Source organism: Phyllostomus hastatus, unplaced genomic scaffold (genome assembly GCF_019186645.2).
Source record: "Phyllostomus hastatus isolate PE091 unplaced genomic scaffold, TTU_PhHast_1.1 phas_contig_36, whole genome shotgun sequence".
Classification (NCBI taxonomy): Eukaryota; Metazoa; Chordata; class Mammalia; order Chiroptera; family Phyllostomidae; genus Phyllostomus; species Phyllostomus hastatus.
The window spans coordinates 4,857,600-4,876,827 of NW_025333862.1; the positions used below are offsets into that span (position 1 = coordinate 4,857,600).

A 19,228-nucleotide genomic window follows, 5' to 3' on the forward strand; every position below is an offset into this window, starting at 1 on the left:
AGGGCCTCTGAGCCGTGTCAACAACTTTAACTTTCGGGCAGTAGTGAGCTAGTCAGTTTGACTGTAGGGGAGTAGCGAAATGTTTATATTTGCACTTTGGAAGCAACCACACTGGTTATGGATGGAGAATGAATTGGAGGGGCAAGAGCAGTAACCAGCATGAAATGAAGGTGAGCAAAACCAAGGCGGAAGTAATGGGGAGGGAGGGCGAGGATGGAGTCCAGAAATATCCTGAGGTTGGGGCTGGTGCTGGGCCCAGCTTCCAGGAAAGAGACAGCTGAAATCTGAGCCACAGTCCTCTGCATTGCCCCACATCCTGGCGCGGGGGCTGCTCCAGCACCCAGGTCTCCAGAAGCATGAGCTTGTCTCCCAGGAGAGGCCCCGGAGCCCCGGTCTTCACCCTGGACCCTCCATCAGGATGCAGGGGAGATGGTGGGTGTACAGAGAAGAGCGGGCTTCCCGTTGCTGCCAGGTGAAACAGGAGTGAAACAGTGTATTCATTCTGATAGGTTGGGGTTAGTTCACAAAAGCTGGAAGAGTTCTGGGGGACCTCCTCCTGTCGTCCTGTTTGACATGACCCCGTGGCAGAACAACAGACCGGACCAGCGTTTAGGACACGTGTTTCAGAAGCTCAGCCATCTCAGAGCTCTCGTTTCAGGGTCAGCTGTAGGCCCCTCCTGGTCTTGTCTCTCAGGAGGACCCACCGGGCTCCTCAGACCGCCCCTCTCAGCCCCTGTAGGCTCCGGGATGATTTCTTGTGTTTGAGGGTGTAAACGTGGGGCTCTCATACTGTTGCTCATTCTACCAGCGCCCTCGAGTCCCCTTCTCCTGAGCCGTCACCGCGGCACTGCCGTGATCTGTAGAGGGACACAGCATATGTTAGCTGCACAAGTATCTGCAGAAATCCTTCACCTCAAAGAGTCCTTTGGGCAGCCAGGTTTCACCTGCCTAAGCCTCATCCCCAGTGCTGCCACCCCCACCCTGCGCCCTTCCCGGGACCGGGACCGGAGGACACGGGTGTGATCTCACTTTGAGGCCCCTGCCCCAAAGGCACTCCAGCGGGGGCCGCTCAGCATGTTCAGAGGAGCTGCGAAGGGCACATTTGTGCTGGCCGGGCGCGTGGCGTCTCCTCGGTGCTGGGCCTGTGGGCCACTGTTTGTTCTCATGGCTGTTCTACCCAGAGTTGCCCTTCCTTCTAGAACAGTGGTTCTCAACTCAAAGTGGTTTTGTGCTTCAGGGGACAGTTGGCAATATCTAAAGACGGTTTTGATTGGTGGCGGAAGTGGGCTTTGCTGGCCTCTGGTGGGTAGGGGCCAGGATGATGCTACACATCCTACGATACCCAAGACTGTCGGTTCCCCACACAAAGAATTGTTGGATCCCAAATGTCAACAGTGCGAGGGTAAGAAACCCTGTTTTAGAACATTGGTCTGTGACCACGGGGACCCTTGCCTTCTTCCAGCCCTGTAGGATTGCTAGAACAAACCACGAGTCTAAGAAATAACTCACTCGTCGTCTTTCTTTCCACAGCTGAGCGCTGTCCAGAGGCCGAGTTAGAGCAGCTGGAGGCAGCGAGACCCCGCGGGCCGGGGCACGGGGAGCGGCGCCCAGCGCGGAGATGGCCAGGCCGCAGCCACCACCCTGGGTCCACGCAGCCTTCCTCCTCTGCTTCCTCAGCCTCGGAGGGGCCATCGAGATTCCTATGGATCGTGAGTTCTGTCCCTTCTTCTATTCCCCTGATCTGGGGCAGAGGACAGTCGGGGCCAACTTTCAAAGAATGTTGGGGGAGGGGAAATAGTGGGTCCTGGATGCAGAGCTGGGTTTCCCCAGAATGGGAGCAAGCAGGCCAGTGCTTTGGAAGGTGAGACGTGAGTCCACAGCGAGGTCTCCCCGCTGTGGCCGAGTGACCTGGGCTGCCTGCAGCCCACCGAGCAGGACCGGACGGGTGCAGTCTGGAAGTCTGGGTGTTCTCTGTGGTCCTGACTTGCCCATCAAAGCAGAGTTTCCAGGGACCAAGTGAGGGAATGGTTCTTATTTGCCTTTCTCATTCCTGATCTAGATCCCTCAGGCCCTCCAGTCTGGACTGATCAGAAGGAAGGATGGGGGGAGAGGGTGGCAAGGGGGTGATTTTGCGAAAGACTGGCTGCATGAGACATTACATAGAGCCCTGGTGCAGCGCCGCTGCGGGGGCACCAGGCACCAGTTCCTGCTGTTTCCGTCGTTCCCACAGTGAAGTGGAAAAGTGAAACCCATGTCGTTCTGTTTCCATGGTAGGCGCATTATTGGGCCACCAGAATCATAAAGTAAGGGGCTTACAGTGCTGATCTGACAGAATCGCACCAGCCACATCCGTGGGTGCATTCATAACGGCCACAGACTGGCGGCCACTCCTAGGCTCTGCATTTCTCTGTGCTCCACCTTTGCCACAATGCTGATGCTCCTGTCAGGACGTCTTGCATCCCAGCACCGAGATGTGGGTGGGCACACCAACTCTGTCCCCTGCCCCCTGATTCCAGGAAGAGATGGAACTCACATGATGCCAAGGTTGACTTGGGCTCTCTCCAGGTGACATATCCAGGGAGGGGCGTGGGTAGGAGAGTAACACGGCTTCCAAGAAGTCTCCCTGAGCTCTCCAAAGCCAGACCCTGGGGGGTGGAGTTAGCAGAGCTTAGAGAAGAGCTGCAGGTGTCTCAGCCCCCTGCTACCCCTCTCCACCCATAATAGCTGACCCAGAGAAGAGGGCGCTCCTGGATGAGAGAAGGCCCGGAGAAACCACAGGGTAGGCCCAGAAGTGGGCAGGCCCCTGCTGCCCTCCCGGTGGCCCGAGTATGTGAGTGTATATGTGTACACACATACACTCAGACACTCGGGGAGGGGCCAGGGTTGTTGGGCGGAGCTGTTCCAGGGACCATCTGTACTGCGGGCTCAAGGAGAGTTTCTCGTGAGCAGGCCCAGACAGGCCGTCTAATGATAAGGCTCCACACCTGTGCAGGGGAGGGGGCAGCGGAGGAGACTGGGTGGTTGAGGAAACGGTGAAGGCTCATCTCCCTTCCGCCCCTTGTCCTCGCTCACTCACCTGCCACTTGGATCTCCAGGGCTAGTAGGTGAGGAGTTTCCACAAGGTGAACTTACAGACGGCTTTGCTCCTATGCTAGGACTTGTATTTCTGAAGCTTTCCCAGAGCCAGAGGCGGGGACCGAGCAGTCAGTCTCTTCAAAGTACCACCTGTGGACACAGAGCAGCCATCTCCCCACAGGAGGGGCCTGGAGGGTCCGCCCATTCTGTACGTGGAGACTCAGGCCTTCGCTTGGTCAGGGTCACACAGCAGATGGGTGATGGAGTTACAAGAAGAAGCCATATCTCTTAGCGACCCCCAATTTTGCACTCGACATGCCCCACACCAACCCTGGTAAACCTGCCTCCATTCAGTTCTTAGAACTACCCAGAGTCTGAGCTGCGTGTGCCCAGCAGAGAGCTAAGTGCTTTGGAGGTGTCACTTCCTGCGATTCTCACAGCTAATCCACGAAGTATGTGTGGTCCTTAGCTGGCAGGTCCGAAGTGTGAGGTGTAGAGACATAAAGCTGTTTCTCCAGCTGTTTCCTGAGTGGCAGGGCCAGTATGCGAGAGAGCGGCGCCTCTTTGACTGAGGAGAGGAGTCCATCTGGGACACCAGTCTGGTGCAGCAGGTTGTCTTAGGAAACTCGAAACTCGAAACTCGTACTGCCTCCTGCACCTCCCTGGTTACTGCAGGCCCCAGGCCAGGGCAGCTTCTCCAGAATGAGTCTGCAGAAGCTGACCACAAGACGAGAGTGAGGCAAGCCCTCCAGTTGCCCTGAGAAGAGGTGCTTTCTAGCCTGGTTTCTCCTTCCCACTTCCCAGGTTACCTGAGTCCGTCCTTCCTTCTCACCCTGGCTCAGGCCCAGTGGAAGGGCTGGGGAAAGATCAGGCATTCCTTTCCACCCCCAGCTTCATCAAGATATTATGGACATATAGCATGTGTAAGTTCAAGAAGTACAGCTTGATGATTTGCTACATGTATGTATTACGGAACGACTACCGCAGTAGAGTTAGTTAACACGTCCGTCCCCTCATGTGATAACCTTTGTGTGTGGGTGGTGATAACTTATAAGGCCTACTGTCTAAACAACTTTCAAGTACACTACACTAGGCACACCTCATTGTATTGTGCTTCACAGATACGGCGTTTTTCACAGAGAGAAGGTTTGTGACAACGCTGCCTTGAACAAGTCTGTTGGCACCATTTCCAACAGCATTTGTTTGTGTCAGGTCTCTGAGTCTCATTTTGGTCATTCTTGCAACATTTCAAACTTTTTCATTATTGTTGTATTTGTTATGGTGATCTATGAGCAGTGACCTTTGATGTTACTATTGAAATCACCTTGGGGCACCACAAACCACACCATGTAAGATGGCAAACTTAAGATAAACATTGCACGTGTTCTGACTGCTCCACTGATTCCCTGAGACACAACGATATTGAAGTCAGGCCAGTTAATAATGCCCCAATGGCCTCAAGGTGTACAAGTGAAAGGAAGAGCCTCCCATCTCTCACTTTAAATCAAAAGGTAGAACTGATTAAGCTCCATGAGGAAGGCACGTCAGATGCTGCCTCTGTAGCCTCCTGACCTCTTGTGCCATTTAGCCAAGTTGTGAATGAAAGGAAAGTTCTTGAAGGAAATTAAAAGTGTTATTCCAGTGAATACACAAATGATAAGAAAGCAAAACAGCCGTATTGCTGATGTGGAGGAAGTGTTGGTGGTCTGGGTAGAAGAGCCAACCAGCCACAACATTCCTTCAAGCCAGAGCCTAATCCAGAAAAAGGCCCTAACACTCTTAAGTTCTGTGAGGTCAGAGAGGTCAGGAAGCTGCAGAAGACACGTTTGAAGATAGCAGAGATTGGCTCGTGGCATTTAAGGAAAGATCTTGTCCTCATAACATAACAGTGCAATGTGGAACAGCAAGTGCTGGTGTACAACAGAAGCTGCAGCAAGTAGCGAGTTAGCCAGGAGATCTAGCTAAAAAGGAGGCTACACTGAACCACAGATTTTCGATGAAGATAAAACAACCTTCTATTGGAAGAAGACGATACCTGAGAGTGTCACAGTGAGAGGGGCAGAGTGAATACCAGGCTCCAGAGCTTCAAAGGACAGGCTGACTCTCTTGTTAGGGGCTAATGCAGCTGGTGACTTAAATTGAAACCAGTGCTCACTTATCACTCCAAAAATCCTGGAGTTGTTAAGAATTACACTAAAACTACTCTACCTGTACTCTGTAAGTGGAACAGCAAAGACTGGATGACAGTACATCTCTGTACCTCATGGTTTACTAAATATTTTAAGCCCACCTTTGGGCCCTACTGCTCAGAAGAAAGACTTTTTTCAAAGTATCACTGCTCATTGTCAATGCACCTGGTCACCCAAGCACTGTGATGGAGATGTACAATGAGATGAATGTTGTTTTCGTGTCTGCTAACTCAGCATCCATTCTGCAGTCCATGAACCAAGGGGAGATTTTTAATTTCAGGTCTTATCATTTAAGAAATATATTTTGTAAGACTATTGCTGCCATAGATAGTGATTATCTGGTGGATCTGGGCAGGATAAATTGCAGACCTTCTGGAAAGGATTCACCATCCTAGGAGTAATTAAGAACATTCATGATTTATGGGAACAGATCAAAATATCATCAAGGGGAGTTTGAAAGAAGTTGATTCCAACCCTCTTGGAAGACTTCAGTGGAGGAAGTAACTACAAATATAGTAGAAATAGCAAAGAACTAGAAGTGGAACCTGAAGATGTGACCAAATTGCTGCAGTCTTATGATAAAACTAACAAATGAGGAGTTACTTCTTACGGATGAACAAAGAAAGTGATTTTCTGAGACGGAATCTACTCCTAGTGAAGATGCTGTGAAGACTGTTGACACGGCAACAAAGGAGTCAGAGTACGACCTAGACTTCGTTGCTAAAGCAGCAGCAGGGCTTGGTAGGACTGATGCCCACTGTGGAAGAAGTTCTGCTGAGGGTGAAATGCCGCCAAACAGCATCATGTGCTACAGAGAAGCTGCTTGTGGCAGGAAGGACGCATCAGTGTGGCAGACTTTTTTGTTGTCTTCTTTGAGACGTTGCCACAGCCTCCCAGCCTGCAGCGACCAGCACCTTGGCCAGTCAGTGGCCACCAACATCAAGGCAAGGCCCTTGAAGGCTCGGATGACGGTTTGCAATGTTTTTAACAATACAGTATTTTTAAATTAAGGTATGTACACTGTGTTTAGACACAATGCCACTGCACACTTAATAGACCATAGTATGGTATAAACATAAGTTTTTATACGCACCAGGAGACAAAAATTCACATGATTCACTTGATTGCAATGTTGGCTCTTTAGTGGTGGTCAGGAACCGAACCTGAAATGTCTCCGAGGCATGCCTGTACTGCAGTGGCCATGCTGTAAAGTAGATCCCCAGAACTTATCCTATAGCTGGAAGTTTGTACCTTCTGACCAGTATCCCTCACCCCCAGCCCATGGCAACCACCATTCTATTCTGTTCTTTGAATTTGACTTTCTTAGATGCCACGTATAAGTGAGAACATACAGTATTTGTCTTTCTCTGCCTGACTTACTATTTCACTTAGCATAATGCCCTAAGGTCCATCTCTGTTGTGGCAAAGGGCAGGAGATAGCTGCACCCCCTCTTGATTCCCAATAGCCAAGGCATGGGAACAGCCTAAGATTAGGCACTCTTAGCTTTATCTGTGTGTTGAGGGGAGCCTGGAGGGCTCAGCACAGAGGCTGCCCTGCCAGGTGTGCCCTTCCGCCCCCTTGCCCCTTCAGGCGGCATTATCTGTGTCTGGAGACAGGGCACTGCTCCTGCTCCAGGAAGCTGGGGCGCAGCAGGTTCCCAGGAACAGGGCCCTGGGCTGCCACACAGTCCCTCATTGAAGTGCCCAGCCTCCGGTCCCCACCGCTTTGCCAACGGAGTCACACGCACCCACCTCCCCCTCACCAGCCTCAAGGAGAACAATGTGACCTTTGAAGAATGCAAAGAGTCACCTCATCAACCAGAGAGATTTGCCAAAAAGTGAGTCTGCTGGCAGCTTACCCCTCTGTCTCCCTCCCCACATCAAGGGACTCAGCATTTTTCTCCTAGACACCCACAGGGGAGGGCAATGGAGTGGGAGAAATACTTCCTCCTCCTCGTCATACCAAACAGCACTGCAGGATAGCCTCAACACACACATACACACACACACACACACACACACACTCACACACTCACACACTCACACACACTCACACTCCATCCTCCACAGGGTGAGTACCGAGGCCACAGGATCAGAGTTGGAGAAGGAAAGAGGTGCGTGAATACTGGGCAGCGTCTGCCCTTGCCCCGCAGAGCCTGTTGGAAGATTTTCCTCCCTCTTGGAAGCCAAAAGAACAAACTTACTCTCCACTCTACTTCTGTCACCCAGCAAGTGCCATAGGAGAGAGGGGCAGGTAGTGTGACATAGGATGGGGATGGGGGTGGTCACAGGACTAGGTCACGCCCTTGACCCTAGGCAGACAGTCCCCATTGTCTTCTCCCTGTGGCAGCTTGTCTTCTGGAGAGGTTGTGTCGCTGCAATGAATTCCTCGGTAGCACATTGGTGGCTGCAGATGTCATCACCTCTTTAGGCAGGTCGATTCTCCAGACACCCCGGCCTGATTTCAATGTGGGGCTCTAACTGCCCTGAGAGCCTCCACCCCTCAAGGTCTCTCCTCTCATGCACCTTTGTCCAAAATGTCAAGAAGAACAGAGTGCTAAAGCCCCACCTGGCCAAGGGTGGGTTTGTAAAAAGACCTCTGGACCAGGCAGCAGAAGAGCTGGTTCTCATTCCAGTTCTGCAACAGACCTCCTGTGTGATCTTGACCGGATGACTTCCCTCCCGAGTCTGAGATTCCCTGGACAATGTGTAGGGATCTTCCCACTGAACCAGCATTTGATTAGGTAGAAGAGAGGTTTGAGGCCCACATGGGCGAAGCAGAGCCACTGTTGGCCTCCCCTTCCAGGGCGAGGCCGGGGCCGTCAACTGTATGTGAGCGCCCAGGAGACACCGCCTGTATCTTGAGGTGAAAAACCAGAGTCTGGGCTGTGGTCAAAGGCGGGGGGTCAGGTGTCAGCCCTGCTTCCCCTGAAAGTGGCCCCTTCCCTCAACCTCCCCACCCCCGTGCGAAGACACTCTCTAAAACCATCCCCACCGCTTTCGGTCTTCACCGGCAGTCCTGGGTGGGTGAAGGTGCTGCTGGGGGCGCCGGAGGGGGAGCTGCAGAGCCTGTGTTCAGAAACCACGGACTTCTGTGCTGGCCCTGGCCGTCGCATCCCTTTTTGTGTACTACGTGGGGGCCAAGCAAATGGTAAAGCAGACAGAGTTTCTGTGCCCAAGCAGGCCACAGACACCTGGCCCACTTGAATTATTTTGAACCTTTTCGTGGGTCTTCCTCTCAAGACTTGCACGGACGGATGGCGTGTATAGTAGGACACTCACTCCTGCCCCCCTCCACCTCCCTGTCTGGTGTCTGTCTTCTCTTTCTGTGACTTTCGTGCAGCTTTTGGTCCTGTCTTACCTCTGCCTCCTCCCTTTTGAGAGACTGCCCCCTTCCCGAGTCCCCAGTCTCCTCTTCCACATCTCACTGTGGTCAAGTCAGAAAGCTTCAAGGTTGCCCTAACTGGTATGGCTCACTCAGTTCAAGTGTCCTCCTGTAAACCAAAAGGTCGTGGGTTCGATTCCCGGTCAGAGCACGCATGTAGATTCTGTGCACAGTTGGGACACGTACAAAAGGCAACCAATTAATGTTTCTCTTTTGCATGAATGCTTCTCTCTCTCTTTTCCCTAACCTTTTCCCTCTCCCTGAAATCAATAAGCATGGTCTCAAGTGAGGATTAAAAAAAGAAAGCAAGAGAGTTTCAAGGTCACCGTGGCTCACTAGCAGCCTCTGCTTCCCCCAGGAAGTGCTCACCCTGAAAACATGAGCCCTGGCGTCAGCACCATGTCCGACACCCACACCAGCATGAAAAGAGAGGCATATTATTTTCTATTCTGGTCATAAGGAAAGAATAGCTTTAAAAGTTACAGCAACAGGTGTCCTCTTTTCTGCAGACGCATTTCAGCCAAGACCTTGTTCCCACAAGGAACATTCCATCTAAAACTTTGTGTTCAAAGTGTGGTCCACAGACCACCAGTGTCCGAATCACTCGGCAGCTCGTCAGAACTGCAGGGTCTCCGACTCAGAATTGGCATTTTAACCACTCCCTTCAGGTGGTTCACAGGCTAGTCAAAGTTTGAGAAACACACACACCTGTACACAGGCATCTCAGGTGCAGGCCGGGAAGGTGTGTGCCCCGCCCCTTTTGTAAATGCACGGAAACGGCGAGGAAAGCAGGTGCTTTTGTGTGTGAAAGAGGACAAGGGGCAGGGGAGGAGTGAGGTCTGTGGGCCTGCAGGGCCCGTGGGGGTTTGTGCTGTAGCAGTGGTTCCGATCCACTCCTTTCTGGCACCTCGGCCTCACCACGGCCCTGTTGGCCAAAAAGCATCTAGAGGTGACAGGTGCCGACTTCAGAGCCCAGCCTCTTTTGAGCAGCATTGCCTCTTTTGACATTTGGACTTACCTGGTGACATCTCATTTGGTCAGAAGTGGTCTTTCTGGTCCACCTTATGGTTTGGCCTCTGGAGAAGGCATTGCCTTCTCCACAAAGCTCTTGCTGGATCCATTTGCCCTCCAGCTGGCTCTTCCCCTGGGCTCCGCAGCTGGCAGGAGAGAGCCCGTGCACAGTGCCCTCCACTAGCCCGTTTCTCCCTCCTGTGTGCTGGGGCGCGAGGATGTGCTGGGCGCTGGGTCGTGTGTAATAACTGGTGTTTTCTTTTCTCCCCTTACAATGCTAACCCATCGGAACTAACAGCCAGCATTCAGAATGAGCGTAAGTCCTGGGGGTGGAGGGGGGGGCGCCTCTCTGCTCTTGTGCCTCTGGGAGGTCAGAGGGCAGGAAGGAGGGGCAGGAGAAGGCCAGGTGAGGACACAGGGGGGATTCTCAGCCTCTCCACCTTCATGCTGGGGCTGCTTGACAGCAGAGCTGTGTAGTGAGGTTTCTTACGGCATGGGAAGGGAGGAGGCTCAGCCTGTGGAAAGGCAGCTGGGTGAGAAGGGCCGCTGCTTCCCCATCCTCAGGTGGTGGCGCCAGGGAGAAGCGCAGCTCAGGACTGAGAGGGAACGTTGCCCTTTGGCCTGTGGACAGGTCCCTGGGAAATTCTCTGGGGACTAAGGCCTCTTCCAGCTCCATCCTCACCACATTTTGACCATCTGCTGACCCTCCAGGGCTCAGAGCCATCACAGCCCCTGAGTTCTAAAAATCTAGCTGCTTTTTTGGTCCTTTATTCGTTCAACAAACATTTCTCAATACCTACTGTGCTCTAGACATTGTACAAAGCAGTGGGCGTAACAGTGGGTCAAACAGAAGCCTGGCCTTCAGTTTCTCATGGGGACACCTTGACCTTCTCTAGCGATTCTTCTTAACGCTCGGTCTGTGACATGAGTCCCTCTCCCGTGGTCTCTAGAATGGGCACTGCCCACCCCCTGCTTGCCTGCTCTTCTGTGCGGCTCCCAACGCTGTTCATTTCGGCTGTTCCCCAAGACAGGGACCCAGGCCGGTGCCTGCAGCCCTGACTGCCTACTGTTTGCCCTGTTGCAGTGTCCCAGCCCCCGACCATCACCAAGCAGTCGGTGAAGGACCACATTGTGGACCCCCGAGATAACATCTTAATCGAGTGTGAAGCAAAGGGGAACCCTGCCCCTAGGTGAGTGCACTGGCGGGAGAATCCAAGCTGGGCAGAGGGAAGGGGGCCACAGAGAAGGCATTTAAACTACTCCCTTGCCCCGGGCCTGATGGTAGTTGAGGCCTGTGAGAAATTAAATTTATCCACTCAGCCCCCAGTAGATAGAAAGCACAATTTAGAAAATTAGGTAACTTAGCTGATGAGGGAACTGGGTACCAGAAAACTTAAGAGGCTTAAGGTCACACCAAAAAGCCAGGACCAGATAATGTTTTCTGACTTTTGGTATAGCACTGCCTCATGTTCGCACCATTCCCCATGGTTAGCTTATAGGAAGTCCCTCTCCCTGGCTAACCCGAGTCTTCCATTCCGGGCACGTCAGCATCACGGGGGCGTCAGCAGACACGAGCTGAAAGCCTGCCGTGCGCCAGGCTGTGTGCTCGTTGTTCCTCACGCTGTCTGTTCAGCCGCCTCACTGCTCCTCGGGGAAGCACCTCTGTGCTGGTGATGTGCAGTGAAATGCAGGCACAGGATGCTCAGTACCTCTTCCAAGGTCACTCTGCTTGAGAGTGCCAGAGGCTGGATTTGAACCCAGACCTGGGACACCCCAGGCCATGTTTGTTTCCACTGGTAAGCCTCAGCAACATGGAGGTGGTGTGCTGTCCTTCTTCCCCCATCTTTAAAGCAGCTGCCACAAGCTGGACCTTTCAGGAGACTCATGCCCAGCTCAGACCCAGGCATGACAAGACCCCATGTGAGGGGACAGCTCAGCAGGAGAAAGGCAGCAGAGTGGAGCCCCAGGGGTGTGGCAGCCGCCTTCTGCCCTGCCCCCGCCCCCCACCAAAGTCTGCATGGCCCTGTGAGACTCAGAGTGGTGAGCCTGGAGCAAGCAGAGCCCCCCTCACCTATGGTGGGGGAAGCAGGAGGCACCCTAAAGGGTCAGGCCGGGCTTGGGTGACCTTGCTTCTGAGATGTGGGCTTCCCCCCATGGTTCCTCTATGGGAACAACGCACCTACAGTGCTGAGCAGCCCTCCCGCCCCTGTTGCTTTTAAGGTTATGTCCTGAGCAGCTGCAGACACACCCCTCTCCCCCCAGGAAAAGCAGAGGGACATGCTAGTCCCTTCCCCTTGGAGCTCAGGTTTAGGAAGGCTGCTTTTTTTTTTTTTTTTCAAAGTTGCCCCTTCTGGGTTCCATAATGTGCCACCACTGCCTTCCAGTTTCCGCCCGGGTCACTGGGCAGGGGCACAGACAACCTGAACCCCCCATTCCTCTTTGGCTTTAGAGTTGATTATCAAACAAGGAGGCCGGAGGAGCAGAGCCAGCTTCTTGATGTGAGCGGGTTGGGGGAAATATGAACTTGGGTCGGTATTCCTAGCTGGAGGTTGGGAATACCCTGGCATGGGAGTAGCAGCTGACTCTGGATTTGAAAAAAAAAAAAAATCACTGCCTACCCCCCCCCAAAGAACATCACCCCCAGGGGCTCCTTGGGTATCTGTCGTGTAAAACCGTGACTCCCAGCATTGGTCGGGCCGAAGTCCTCTCAGGGACCTGCCCCCGGAGATTCACGGGGATGGGACTGGGACACTACGTTCAGGATTCCAAGAGGTTCTGCCACTCAGCCCGGGCTGGAGCCCACTGGTATGAAGGTGTGGTTTTGTGACTGAGTCCAGGTAGGGCCCTGAGATTGTCACCTGGTGCCTGGAACCCACCCTATTACTGTCTGTTTCCCCTGCCCTCCCCCACCCCTTCCCATTGTCCACAGCTTCCACTGGACTCGCAACAGCAGGTTCTTCAACGTCGCCAAGGACCCCCGGGTGTCAATGAGGAGGAGGTCTGGCACCCTGGTGATCGACTTCCGCAGTGGCGGGCGGCCGGAGGAGTATGAGGGGGAATACCAGTGCTTTGCCCGCAACAAATTTGGCACAGCCCTGTCCAATAGGATCCGCCTGCAGGTGTCCAGTGAGTAGCATGGGGCAGGTCGAGGTATCCTGCTTCTGGGCACATGGAGGGGAGGGCACGGAGGGCCATTCTAGAAGGGCCACCCTACCCTTGACCTGGTGGTGCTTTGGGGCCCTGCATGTCCTGCTTGCTTTTCTGCCTCTGAACATGGCACATCAAAAAGATTTCTTGAGAAGGAAGTTTCCAAACCAGAGTCTTGAACAGCATTACTCTGAGCACAGGAGGAGGGGAAGGAGAGGAATCTTTGAAGACACGCATCCTCTAAGACAAAAGGCCTCTGTCCTCTGCCTGCTTGGGCCCACGGGCCCTGGCCCTCTCTCCTGTCCTGCTTGTTCTCCTTTGTCCCCTCCCCCCCTCACTGCCGGCCTCTAACCCCACTCCTTGCCCCAGCCGTGCCCCTCATTTTGTGTTCCTCCGTGTTTCTTCCCAGAATCTCCCCTGTGGCCTAAGGAAAATCTGGACCCGGTGGTGGTTCAAGAAGGCGCCCCCTTAACACTCCAATGCAACCCACCGCCCGGACTTCCGTCCCCAGTCATCTTCTGGATGAGCAGCGGTGAGTCTGGGGGACCCGGTGTTCTATGTCTGTTTAATCTTAGGGAGGGGGGTGGGTGTGTTAAATAGGGAGGAACCTGCCTGAGGCTGGAAGACCTTGACTTGTGAGAAGCGGATGTAAGGTGGCCACATGGCTACAGACAGGCTCTGTAGAGAGAGGGCTGCTTGGGTTCATTTCCTAAGCCCAGCTGCCATTAGCTGTGCAATCTTAAGCAAGTTGCTTAACATCTCTGGGCCTCAGTTTCCTCTTCTTGAAAAATGGGGCTGATACTTATCTAATAGAATTATTGAAAGGATAAATAAATTACTATGTCCAAGGTACTTACAACAGTGCTAGACACACTGTATGTGTTCAGTAATATTTGTGATGATGATGAAGAGCAAGAGAAAAAGGAATAGGGAGGAAGAGGACGAACTGTGTTCTTCAGTGGGCCAGTTGGAGGCAGGTTGGTACCAGGCCTCTCTTAATTCTCGGTTTGGCCTGGAGTCTCTCTCCTGTCAGGACAGACTGGGGTGCGTGGGAATGAAGCCTCTGATAACAGAGTGATGGCAAAATGGGGTGTTTGGGGCAGGGGGACAGAGTACCATCCTTCAGGGCTGTCCTAGCTCAGTTTGGGGAGGAGGCTTATTTAACCACTCTGGGCCTCAATTTCCCTCAGTTTCCCTCAGTTTCTTCCTCTGTTTTCAATCACACTATAGGGGGTGCATTGTGAAGGTGAATAGAGGGACTGCTGTTTCTCTTCCTGGCTTCTCGCCCCTCCTCCATTTCTCCCTTCCCTTCCTTTCCTGGTTCCCTATATATGCATCCATCTGTCAATCCATAGCCCTTCCTGCCTATCATCTGTCACTCTCTCCATTCCTGAATTCCTAGCAGCCTGCTTTTAAAAGAGGCTGCCGTGTCACTTGTGCACGTGGTTGTTTTGCAGAGCGAGAGTGGCCTTGTGCCCAGTCATTGTCCGTGTCTTTCCTCGTCACGGTGCACATGTGTAGGGAAGGCTGCCCGGCCGCAGGCGGGGCGTTGGTCTGTTAGCGAACAGTTCAGACCCTCCTCTCTCGTCCCCTGCATCACACTCTTACCTCCTGCTCGGGTCTCATGATCTTTCTCTGTCCATCCTCGCCAACATCTCCCCAGCACAGGCCACCATCAGCATTTCCCTGGGTTACAATAATTACCCATAACTGGCCTTCCTGGTCTTTCTGAAAACATGAGTGTGACAGTTCGTTCATATGCTCAAAACCTTTCACTGGATCCTTCATCACCTCGGACAAAGTCCGGACTCCTCTCCCTGGCTCACATCTCCCTTCCCGATAGGTCCCTTCTGCCTCTCCAGCCCTCCTCCCGCCCCCTGCCCATCCCCACCCCATCCCCACCCCACCCGCCTTCCCAGGTGCTCTTGCTTTTAACACACCCTGCTGCTGCTGCTGCACTGGACCCTCTTAGCTCCTTTCTCTTCTGCCTTGTAAACACCACACAGCCTTCAAGCCACAGCTCCTTGTCCCATCTCATCCCCTTCTTATCTGGGCTTCCCACTCATCACACTGCATTGCCATTGTTTATTTATTCGCTATCTCTTCTACTAGACACCAGATTCTTTGATGGCAGGCGCTGTCTTTCTCACTTGTCTCTCTTTCTACAGTACCTAGCACAGCGTCTGCACATAGTAAGCCTACAGGAAATCTTTGAGACATGATTTGCAGAGCCGGCCAGCCCATTGTCGGAAAGTCGGCATCATTAACCTTGTGTTTTCAGAAATGGTGACTTAACACTCGCGGAGGATAGGAAAGAGTTTGCTACGGGTAGTCAACCTTAGAAGTGTACTTTCACAAACCAGAGAGCCTGGAAACCTGGCCATTTGCATCCACATCAGATACAGTGCTTGAAAAAAATACAGATAAAGTAGCCAGATTTCTCAGCCACTCCTGTGATGTCGTTAATTCAAAGAAGCACACATTTTCATATTTCCCCATTTCTAAAATTGAAAGGCATCCTAAAACTAATGATGTGCAGTGTTAGTTGATATGCATCTTGCAGTTGTATTTTTTCTGTCTTGGGGCTGGAGTAGAGGGTAAAGAATAAAACAAGGGAATTTGGCTCCTGATTTGGGAGCATCTGAAGGATCATGTCCCCTCCCTCTGGCCTCTGGGTCAGTTGATGTTTTTGTGGTGCAAATGGGAGATAGAAGAGTTTGGTCGTGGGGCATGGGCGTGGTAGGCGAGCAGGTTGAATCTGAATCCTGCTCTCCCTCACTGCATTTGCAGCCAACAACAGTTACGTCCTCTTGTTTCTTGTCTGTAAAACGGGAATCAGCCCCACCTCAGAGTTGGGAGTCAGACTAGACTGAATGACATGGAGCTCCTGGTCCCGCTGGCCCTCTGCAGGGGCTCACTGGCGGGAACATCGTGATTTCTGTTACTGTCACCGTTACGCTAACCTCCTGCTACACCTCTGTTTCCTTATAGCCATGGAGCCCATCACCCAAGATAAGCGGGTCTCCCAGGGCCATAACGGGGACCTGTATTTCTCTAACGTGATGGTGCAGGACATGCAGACCGACTACAGCTGCAATGCTCGATTCCACTTTACCCACACCATCCAGCAGAAGAACCCGTTCACCCTCAAGGTCCTCACCAGTAAGTACAGGCCCCTGCCTGGGGCTGGGAGCCAGGGGCAGCAGCCCACCTAGCCTGAGCAGCCTCGGGTACCTGGGCTTGGGGGAGACTCGTCCCCAAGGCTGACCTAGAAGTCCTGCAGCTCACCGTGCCTGAGCTACTTCAACTTCTCTTAAATATCTCCTGATTCCGAGTTCAGCTTGGTCCTGCTCTAAGTCCGTGCTTCTCAGGCTCTGTGGGAACCAGACTCACCTGGAGCCCTTGGCCCCAGGCCGTCCCAGCCCTGTTCCGCCTCATTAGCTCCCAGGGGATCTGGGCACACACCCAAATCTGAGAAGCATTGCTTCAGGTGGCCATCGGCATCCTCTCGTGTGCTCAGCTTGATGATTTCATTTATTTCTAGTCATTGTTTGGTTATCTTTATTCCTAGAATAAAGCCACGGCACAGGATATCTAACTTCTTGGGTGAACCTATCTGAACCGCATCTGAGTCTGTGATATGTATAAGTTGGACCGTATTGAATCGCTGTGTTTGCAGGTTGCAGGTTTATGTTTAGTTTTATTTGTTTTCATTTTTACTCCCTGATTCTGTTTGACTGGTACCAAAGGAGGCCAGCATTTCCTGACCCATTGTAGCGCTGGTGGCCCTCCACAGAGGAGGGAGAAGCTACGCAGCTCAGAGGCACACTTCTTGCCAGGGACCTGCTGGCCTGGAGCTTTGGCTGCAAAGTCCTCGGCCTGCTCAGGACACTGAAGGTGGCCATGTTGGTGTCCCCATGGATTTATAGTATATGCTTTCCATGGAAGAGCCTCCTCCCCAAAGACCTTCATCTGCCTGACTCAGCTGTGAGTGATGTTTCCAGGACTGTGGACAGGGGCGATTGTGAGGGAGGCCAGGCAGAGGTCACCACGTGGGCTCTGGCAGCTTCTGCAGTTTGGAGAAAAGAGGCTGAACCTGGCTTCCTAAAGCCCACACGGGCAGGTGGTTGATAGCGCCTCCTGGGCGGATGGGGCAGGGGAGAGGCTTGGGAGACTGCTCGCTCAGGACAAGTAGGGGCCGACTCCCTCGTGCCCTCCTTTCCTCGTCAGCCCCTGCCCTGGTGGTGAGGGGACAGGCAGTGCTGAGAGTCAGCCCAACCCCACCCTCTTTCCGCAGTGGCGTCTGGGTGGATCCATAAGAAGCAGTTTCCCCTTCTCCTACTGTGGCCTTTTTTCTTTTTTCCTTTCTCTTCTTTTCTTCCCTTTTCTTCTTCACTTCCTTCTTCTCTGTTTCTCCCCTTTCTTTCTTTCTTTCTTTCTTTCTTTCTTTCTTTCTTTCTTTCTTTCTTTCTTCTTTCCCTCTCTCTCATCTTCTCTGTCTTTGACCCCATTTTACCTGCCTCTGATCCTTCCCCTCCTGCCTCTGCAGGTCCCCACACACTGTTCTGAGCTGTCATAATTTGACGGCCATCAGGATAGCCAGAAACCCAGGGACAAGCCCTGCATGTTCCTGGCAGGGTCACCCGCCTTCAGTCTGCTTGCTGCCCCCTCCCTGACTTTCTTTTTCCAGGCATAAGCCCAGAGAGGAGTCCTGGAGAGGAAGGCTGGGTTGTCTGAGGTGCCTCCCCAGTGCATGTCAGGGTGACTGCCTGCCAGCTGGCTGAGCTGGGGGGACAGCGTGGTCTGCCCAGGACCTCAGAGTGGCCTTGGGAGCCACAACAGAGATGGCAGTGTTAGGTGGTGTGGGGGAAGGGATGGCAAGAGCAAGATGCTCCCTGAGCCGATGGCTAGACAGCCTGCAGTGCCATCACCTGGGCCCCTTTCTCCCTGCTCGGGCGATGCTTGAAGTCAGCCTGCTGTTTGAGGACTGAGTCAGGTGGCCCCCTGTGGTTTGAGCCAGAGCCTCCACTGGGCTCTGTAGACACAGGGAGATGGAGGTGGTGAACAGCCATCCTCTGTGGATTAAGCAGTTAGAAATTTCAGCCACATTTAGAAGCTGTACTTTCCAGAAACATTCTTTTCATTAAAGTAAAGGACATCTGTCTCGGCCCCATTTCTGGGTCTTCTGTGCCACCGAAAACTCCCCCAAATGCTGAGGAACCCTGGGCTCTGTGAACAGAGCCCTGCCGGCTTCCTGGAGCCTCCCCAGGGCAGCTCTGGCCGGGAGCAAGTCCTGGGCGTCTGTCTGCGCCGGCCCCCGCTGGGGCACAGCTGCGCTCGCTCCACTGCCCTGCTGGGGAAGGCCTGGTCATTCTCATACCCTCAGAACCAGGTCTGCGGTGGGAGGCCCAGCGGCCCAACTGAGACAGCTTCAGAGACTCAGGTCGCACCAGGGGCCTCTTTCCCAGCTGGCCCACTGGGGAAGAAATAAACCTCATCACAGTCAATTTTCTGTTACCCTCATGAAGGAAGGGGTATCTAACACACGGTAGCATGCAATCTAAAAGCATTTTTAAAATTTGTTTTGAGCCATGGCTGATGTGGTTCAATTCGTTGGAGCATCATCCCATAACCAAAAGGTTGCAGGTTCAATTCCCAGTCAGGGCACATACCCAGGTTGCAGATTCGATCCCTGGTCGGGCCAGACCCATATGATCCCTGGTCTGGGTACATCCAGGAGGCAACCAATCAATGCTTCTCTATGGCATTGATGTTTCTCTTTCTCTCCCTTCCTCCCTCTCTTCCTCTCCCTCTAAAAGTAATGGGGAAAAAATGTCCTCAGGTGATGATTAAAAAATTAAATTAAATTAATTTAATTTAATTTGTTTGGGATGCAGTCAAAGACAAACAGTAGAGCCAGGCTACAAAGACGTGCCCACCCCACTTTGCCCAGGCCAGAGCAGCCGTGTCCCCCCTGCTGCCTCTGCCACAGAGAGGCAGCAGTGGGAAGGGAGGCCGGGTCTCCCTGCAGAGACAAAAGAGCACTAACCCTGCTTCCTGCTGATGCCTGTTGTCTAGGCAACACTCTTCCAGGAGTCCAAAAGGTCTCCCTGAATTTCTCAGCTGTGCTCCAGAATCCACAGACTGTGAGGTGCAGGCTGAGCTTGGGTCACTTCTCTGGATGGAGGCGTGACACAAGGCCCGTCAGCTGTGTGTGCCCCTACCCCCCGCCAGGAGAGGACCATCACCCCCCCCGCCCCCGCCAGTCCAGCTGTAGCCCTGCTTACCCCTTGCCGCTTGGCCTCTTCCTCCTCTGCAGGCCCAGCCCCACCCTTCGCTCCAGATAAGCCCAAGCTGACTTCCCAAACACGGTCTAGGTCTTTTACCACAAGCCCTATCTTAAGGGACAGATCCAAATACT

At 53.1% G+C, this 19,228-nt stretch overlaps 1 protein-coding gene across 17 annotated transcripts in view; it reads left to right on the forward strand.

The window, feature by feature from the left end:
* NFASC (neurofascin) overlaps positions 1-19,228 on the forward strand; it is a 194,015-nt gene that overhangs the window by 113,633 nt on the left and 61,154 nt on the right. For 10 of the 17 annotated variants that reach the window (XM_045841371.1, XM_045841370.1, XM_045841377.1 and 7 more), the window contains 6 exons: positions 1,531-1,709; positions 9,959-9,976; positions 10,745-10,850; positions 12,590-12,786; positions 13,217-13,339; positions 15,799-15,969. In XM_045841371.1, the coding sequence (XP_045697327.1) occupies positions 1,619-1,709; positions 9,959-9,976; positions 10,745-10,850; positions 12,590-12,786; positions 13,217-13,339; positions 15,799-15,969 (706 nt within the window). In that variant the 5' untranslated portion in view covers positions 1,531-1,618. The remainder of the gene's footprint in view (positions 1-1,530; positions 1,710-9,958; positions 9,977-10,744; positions 10,851-12,589; positions 12,787-13,216; positions 13,340-15,798; positions 15,970-19,228) is intronic. The other 7 variants (XM_045841373.1, XM_045841383.1, XM_045841384.1 and 4 more) reach the window with 1 other exon arrangement.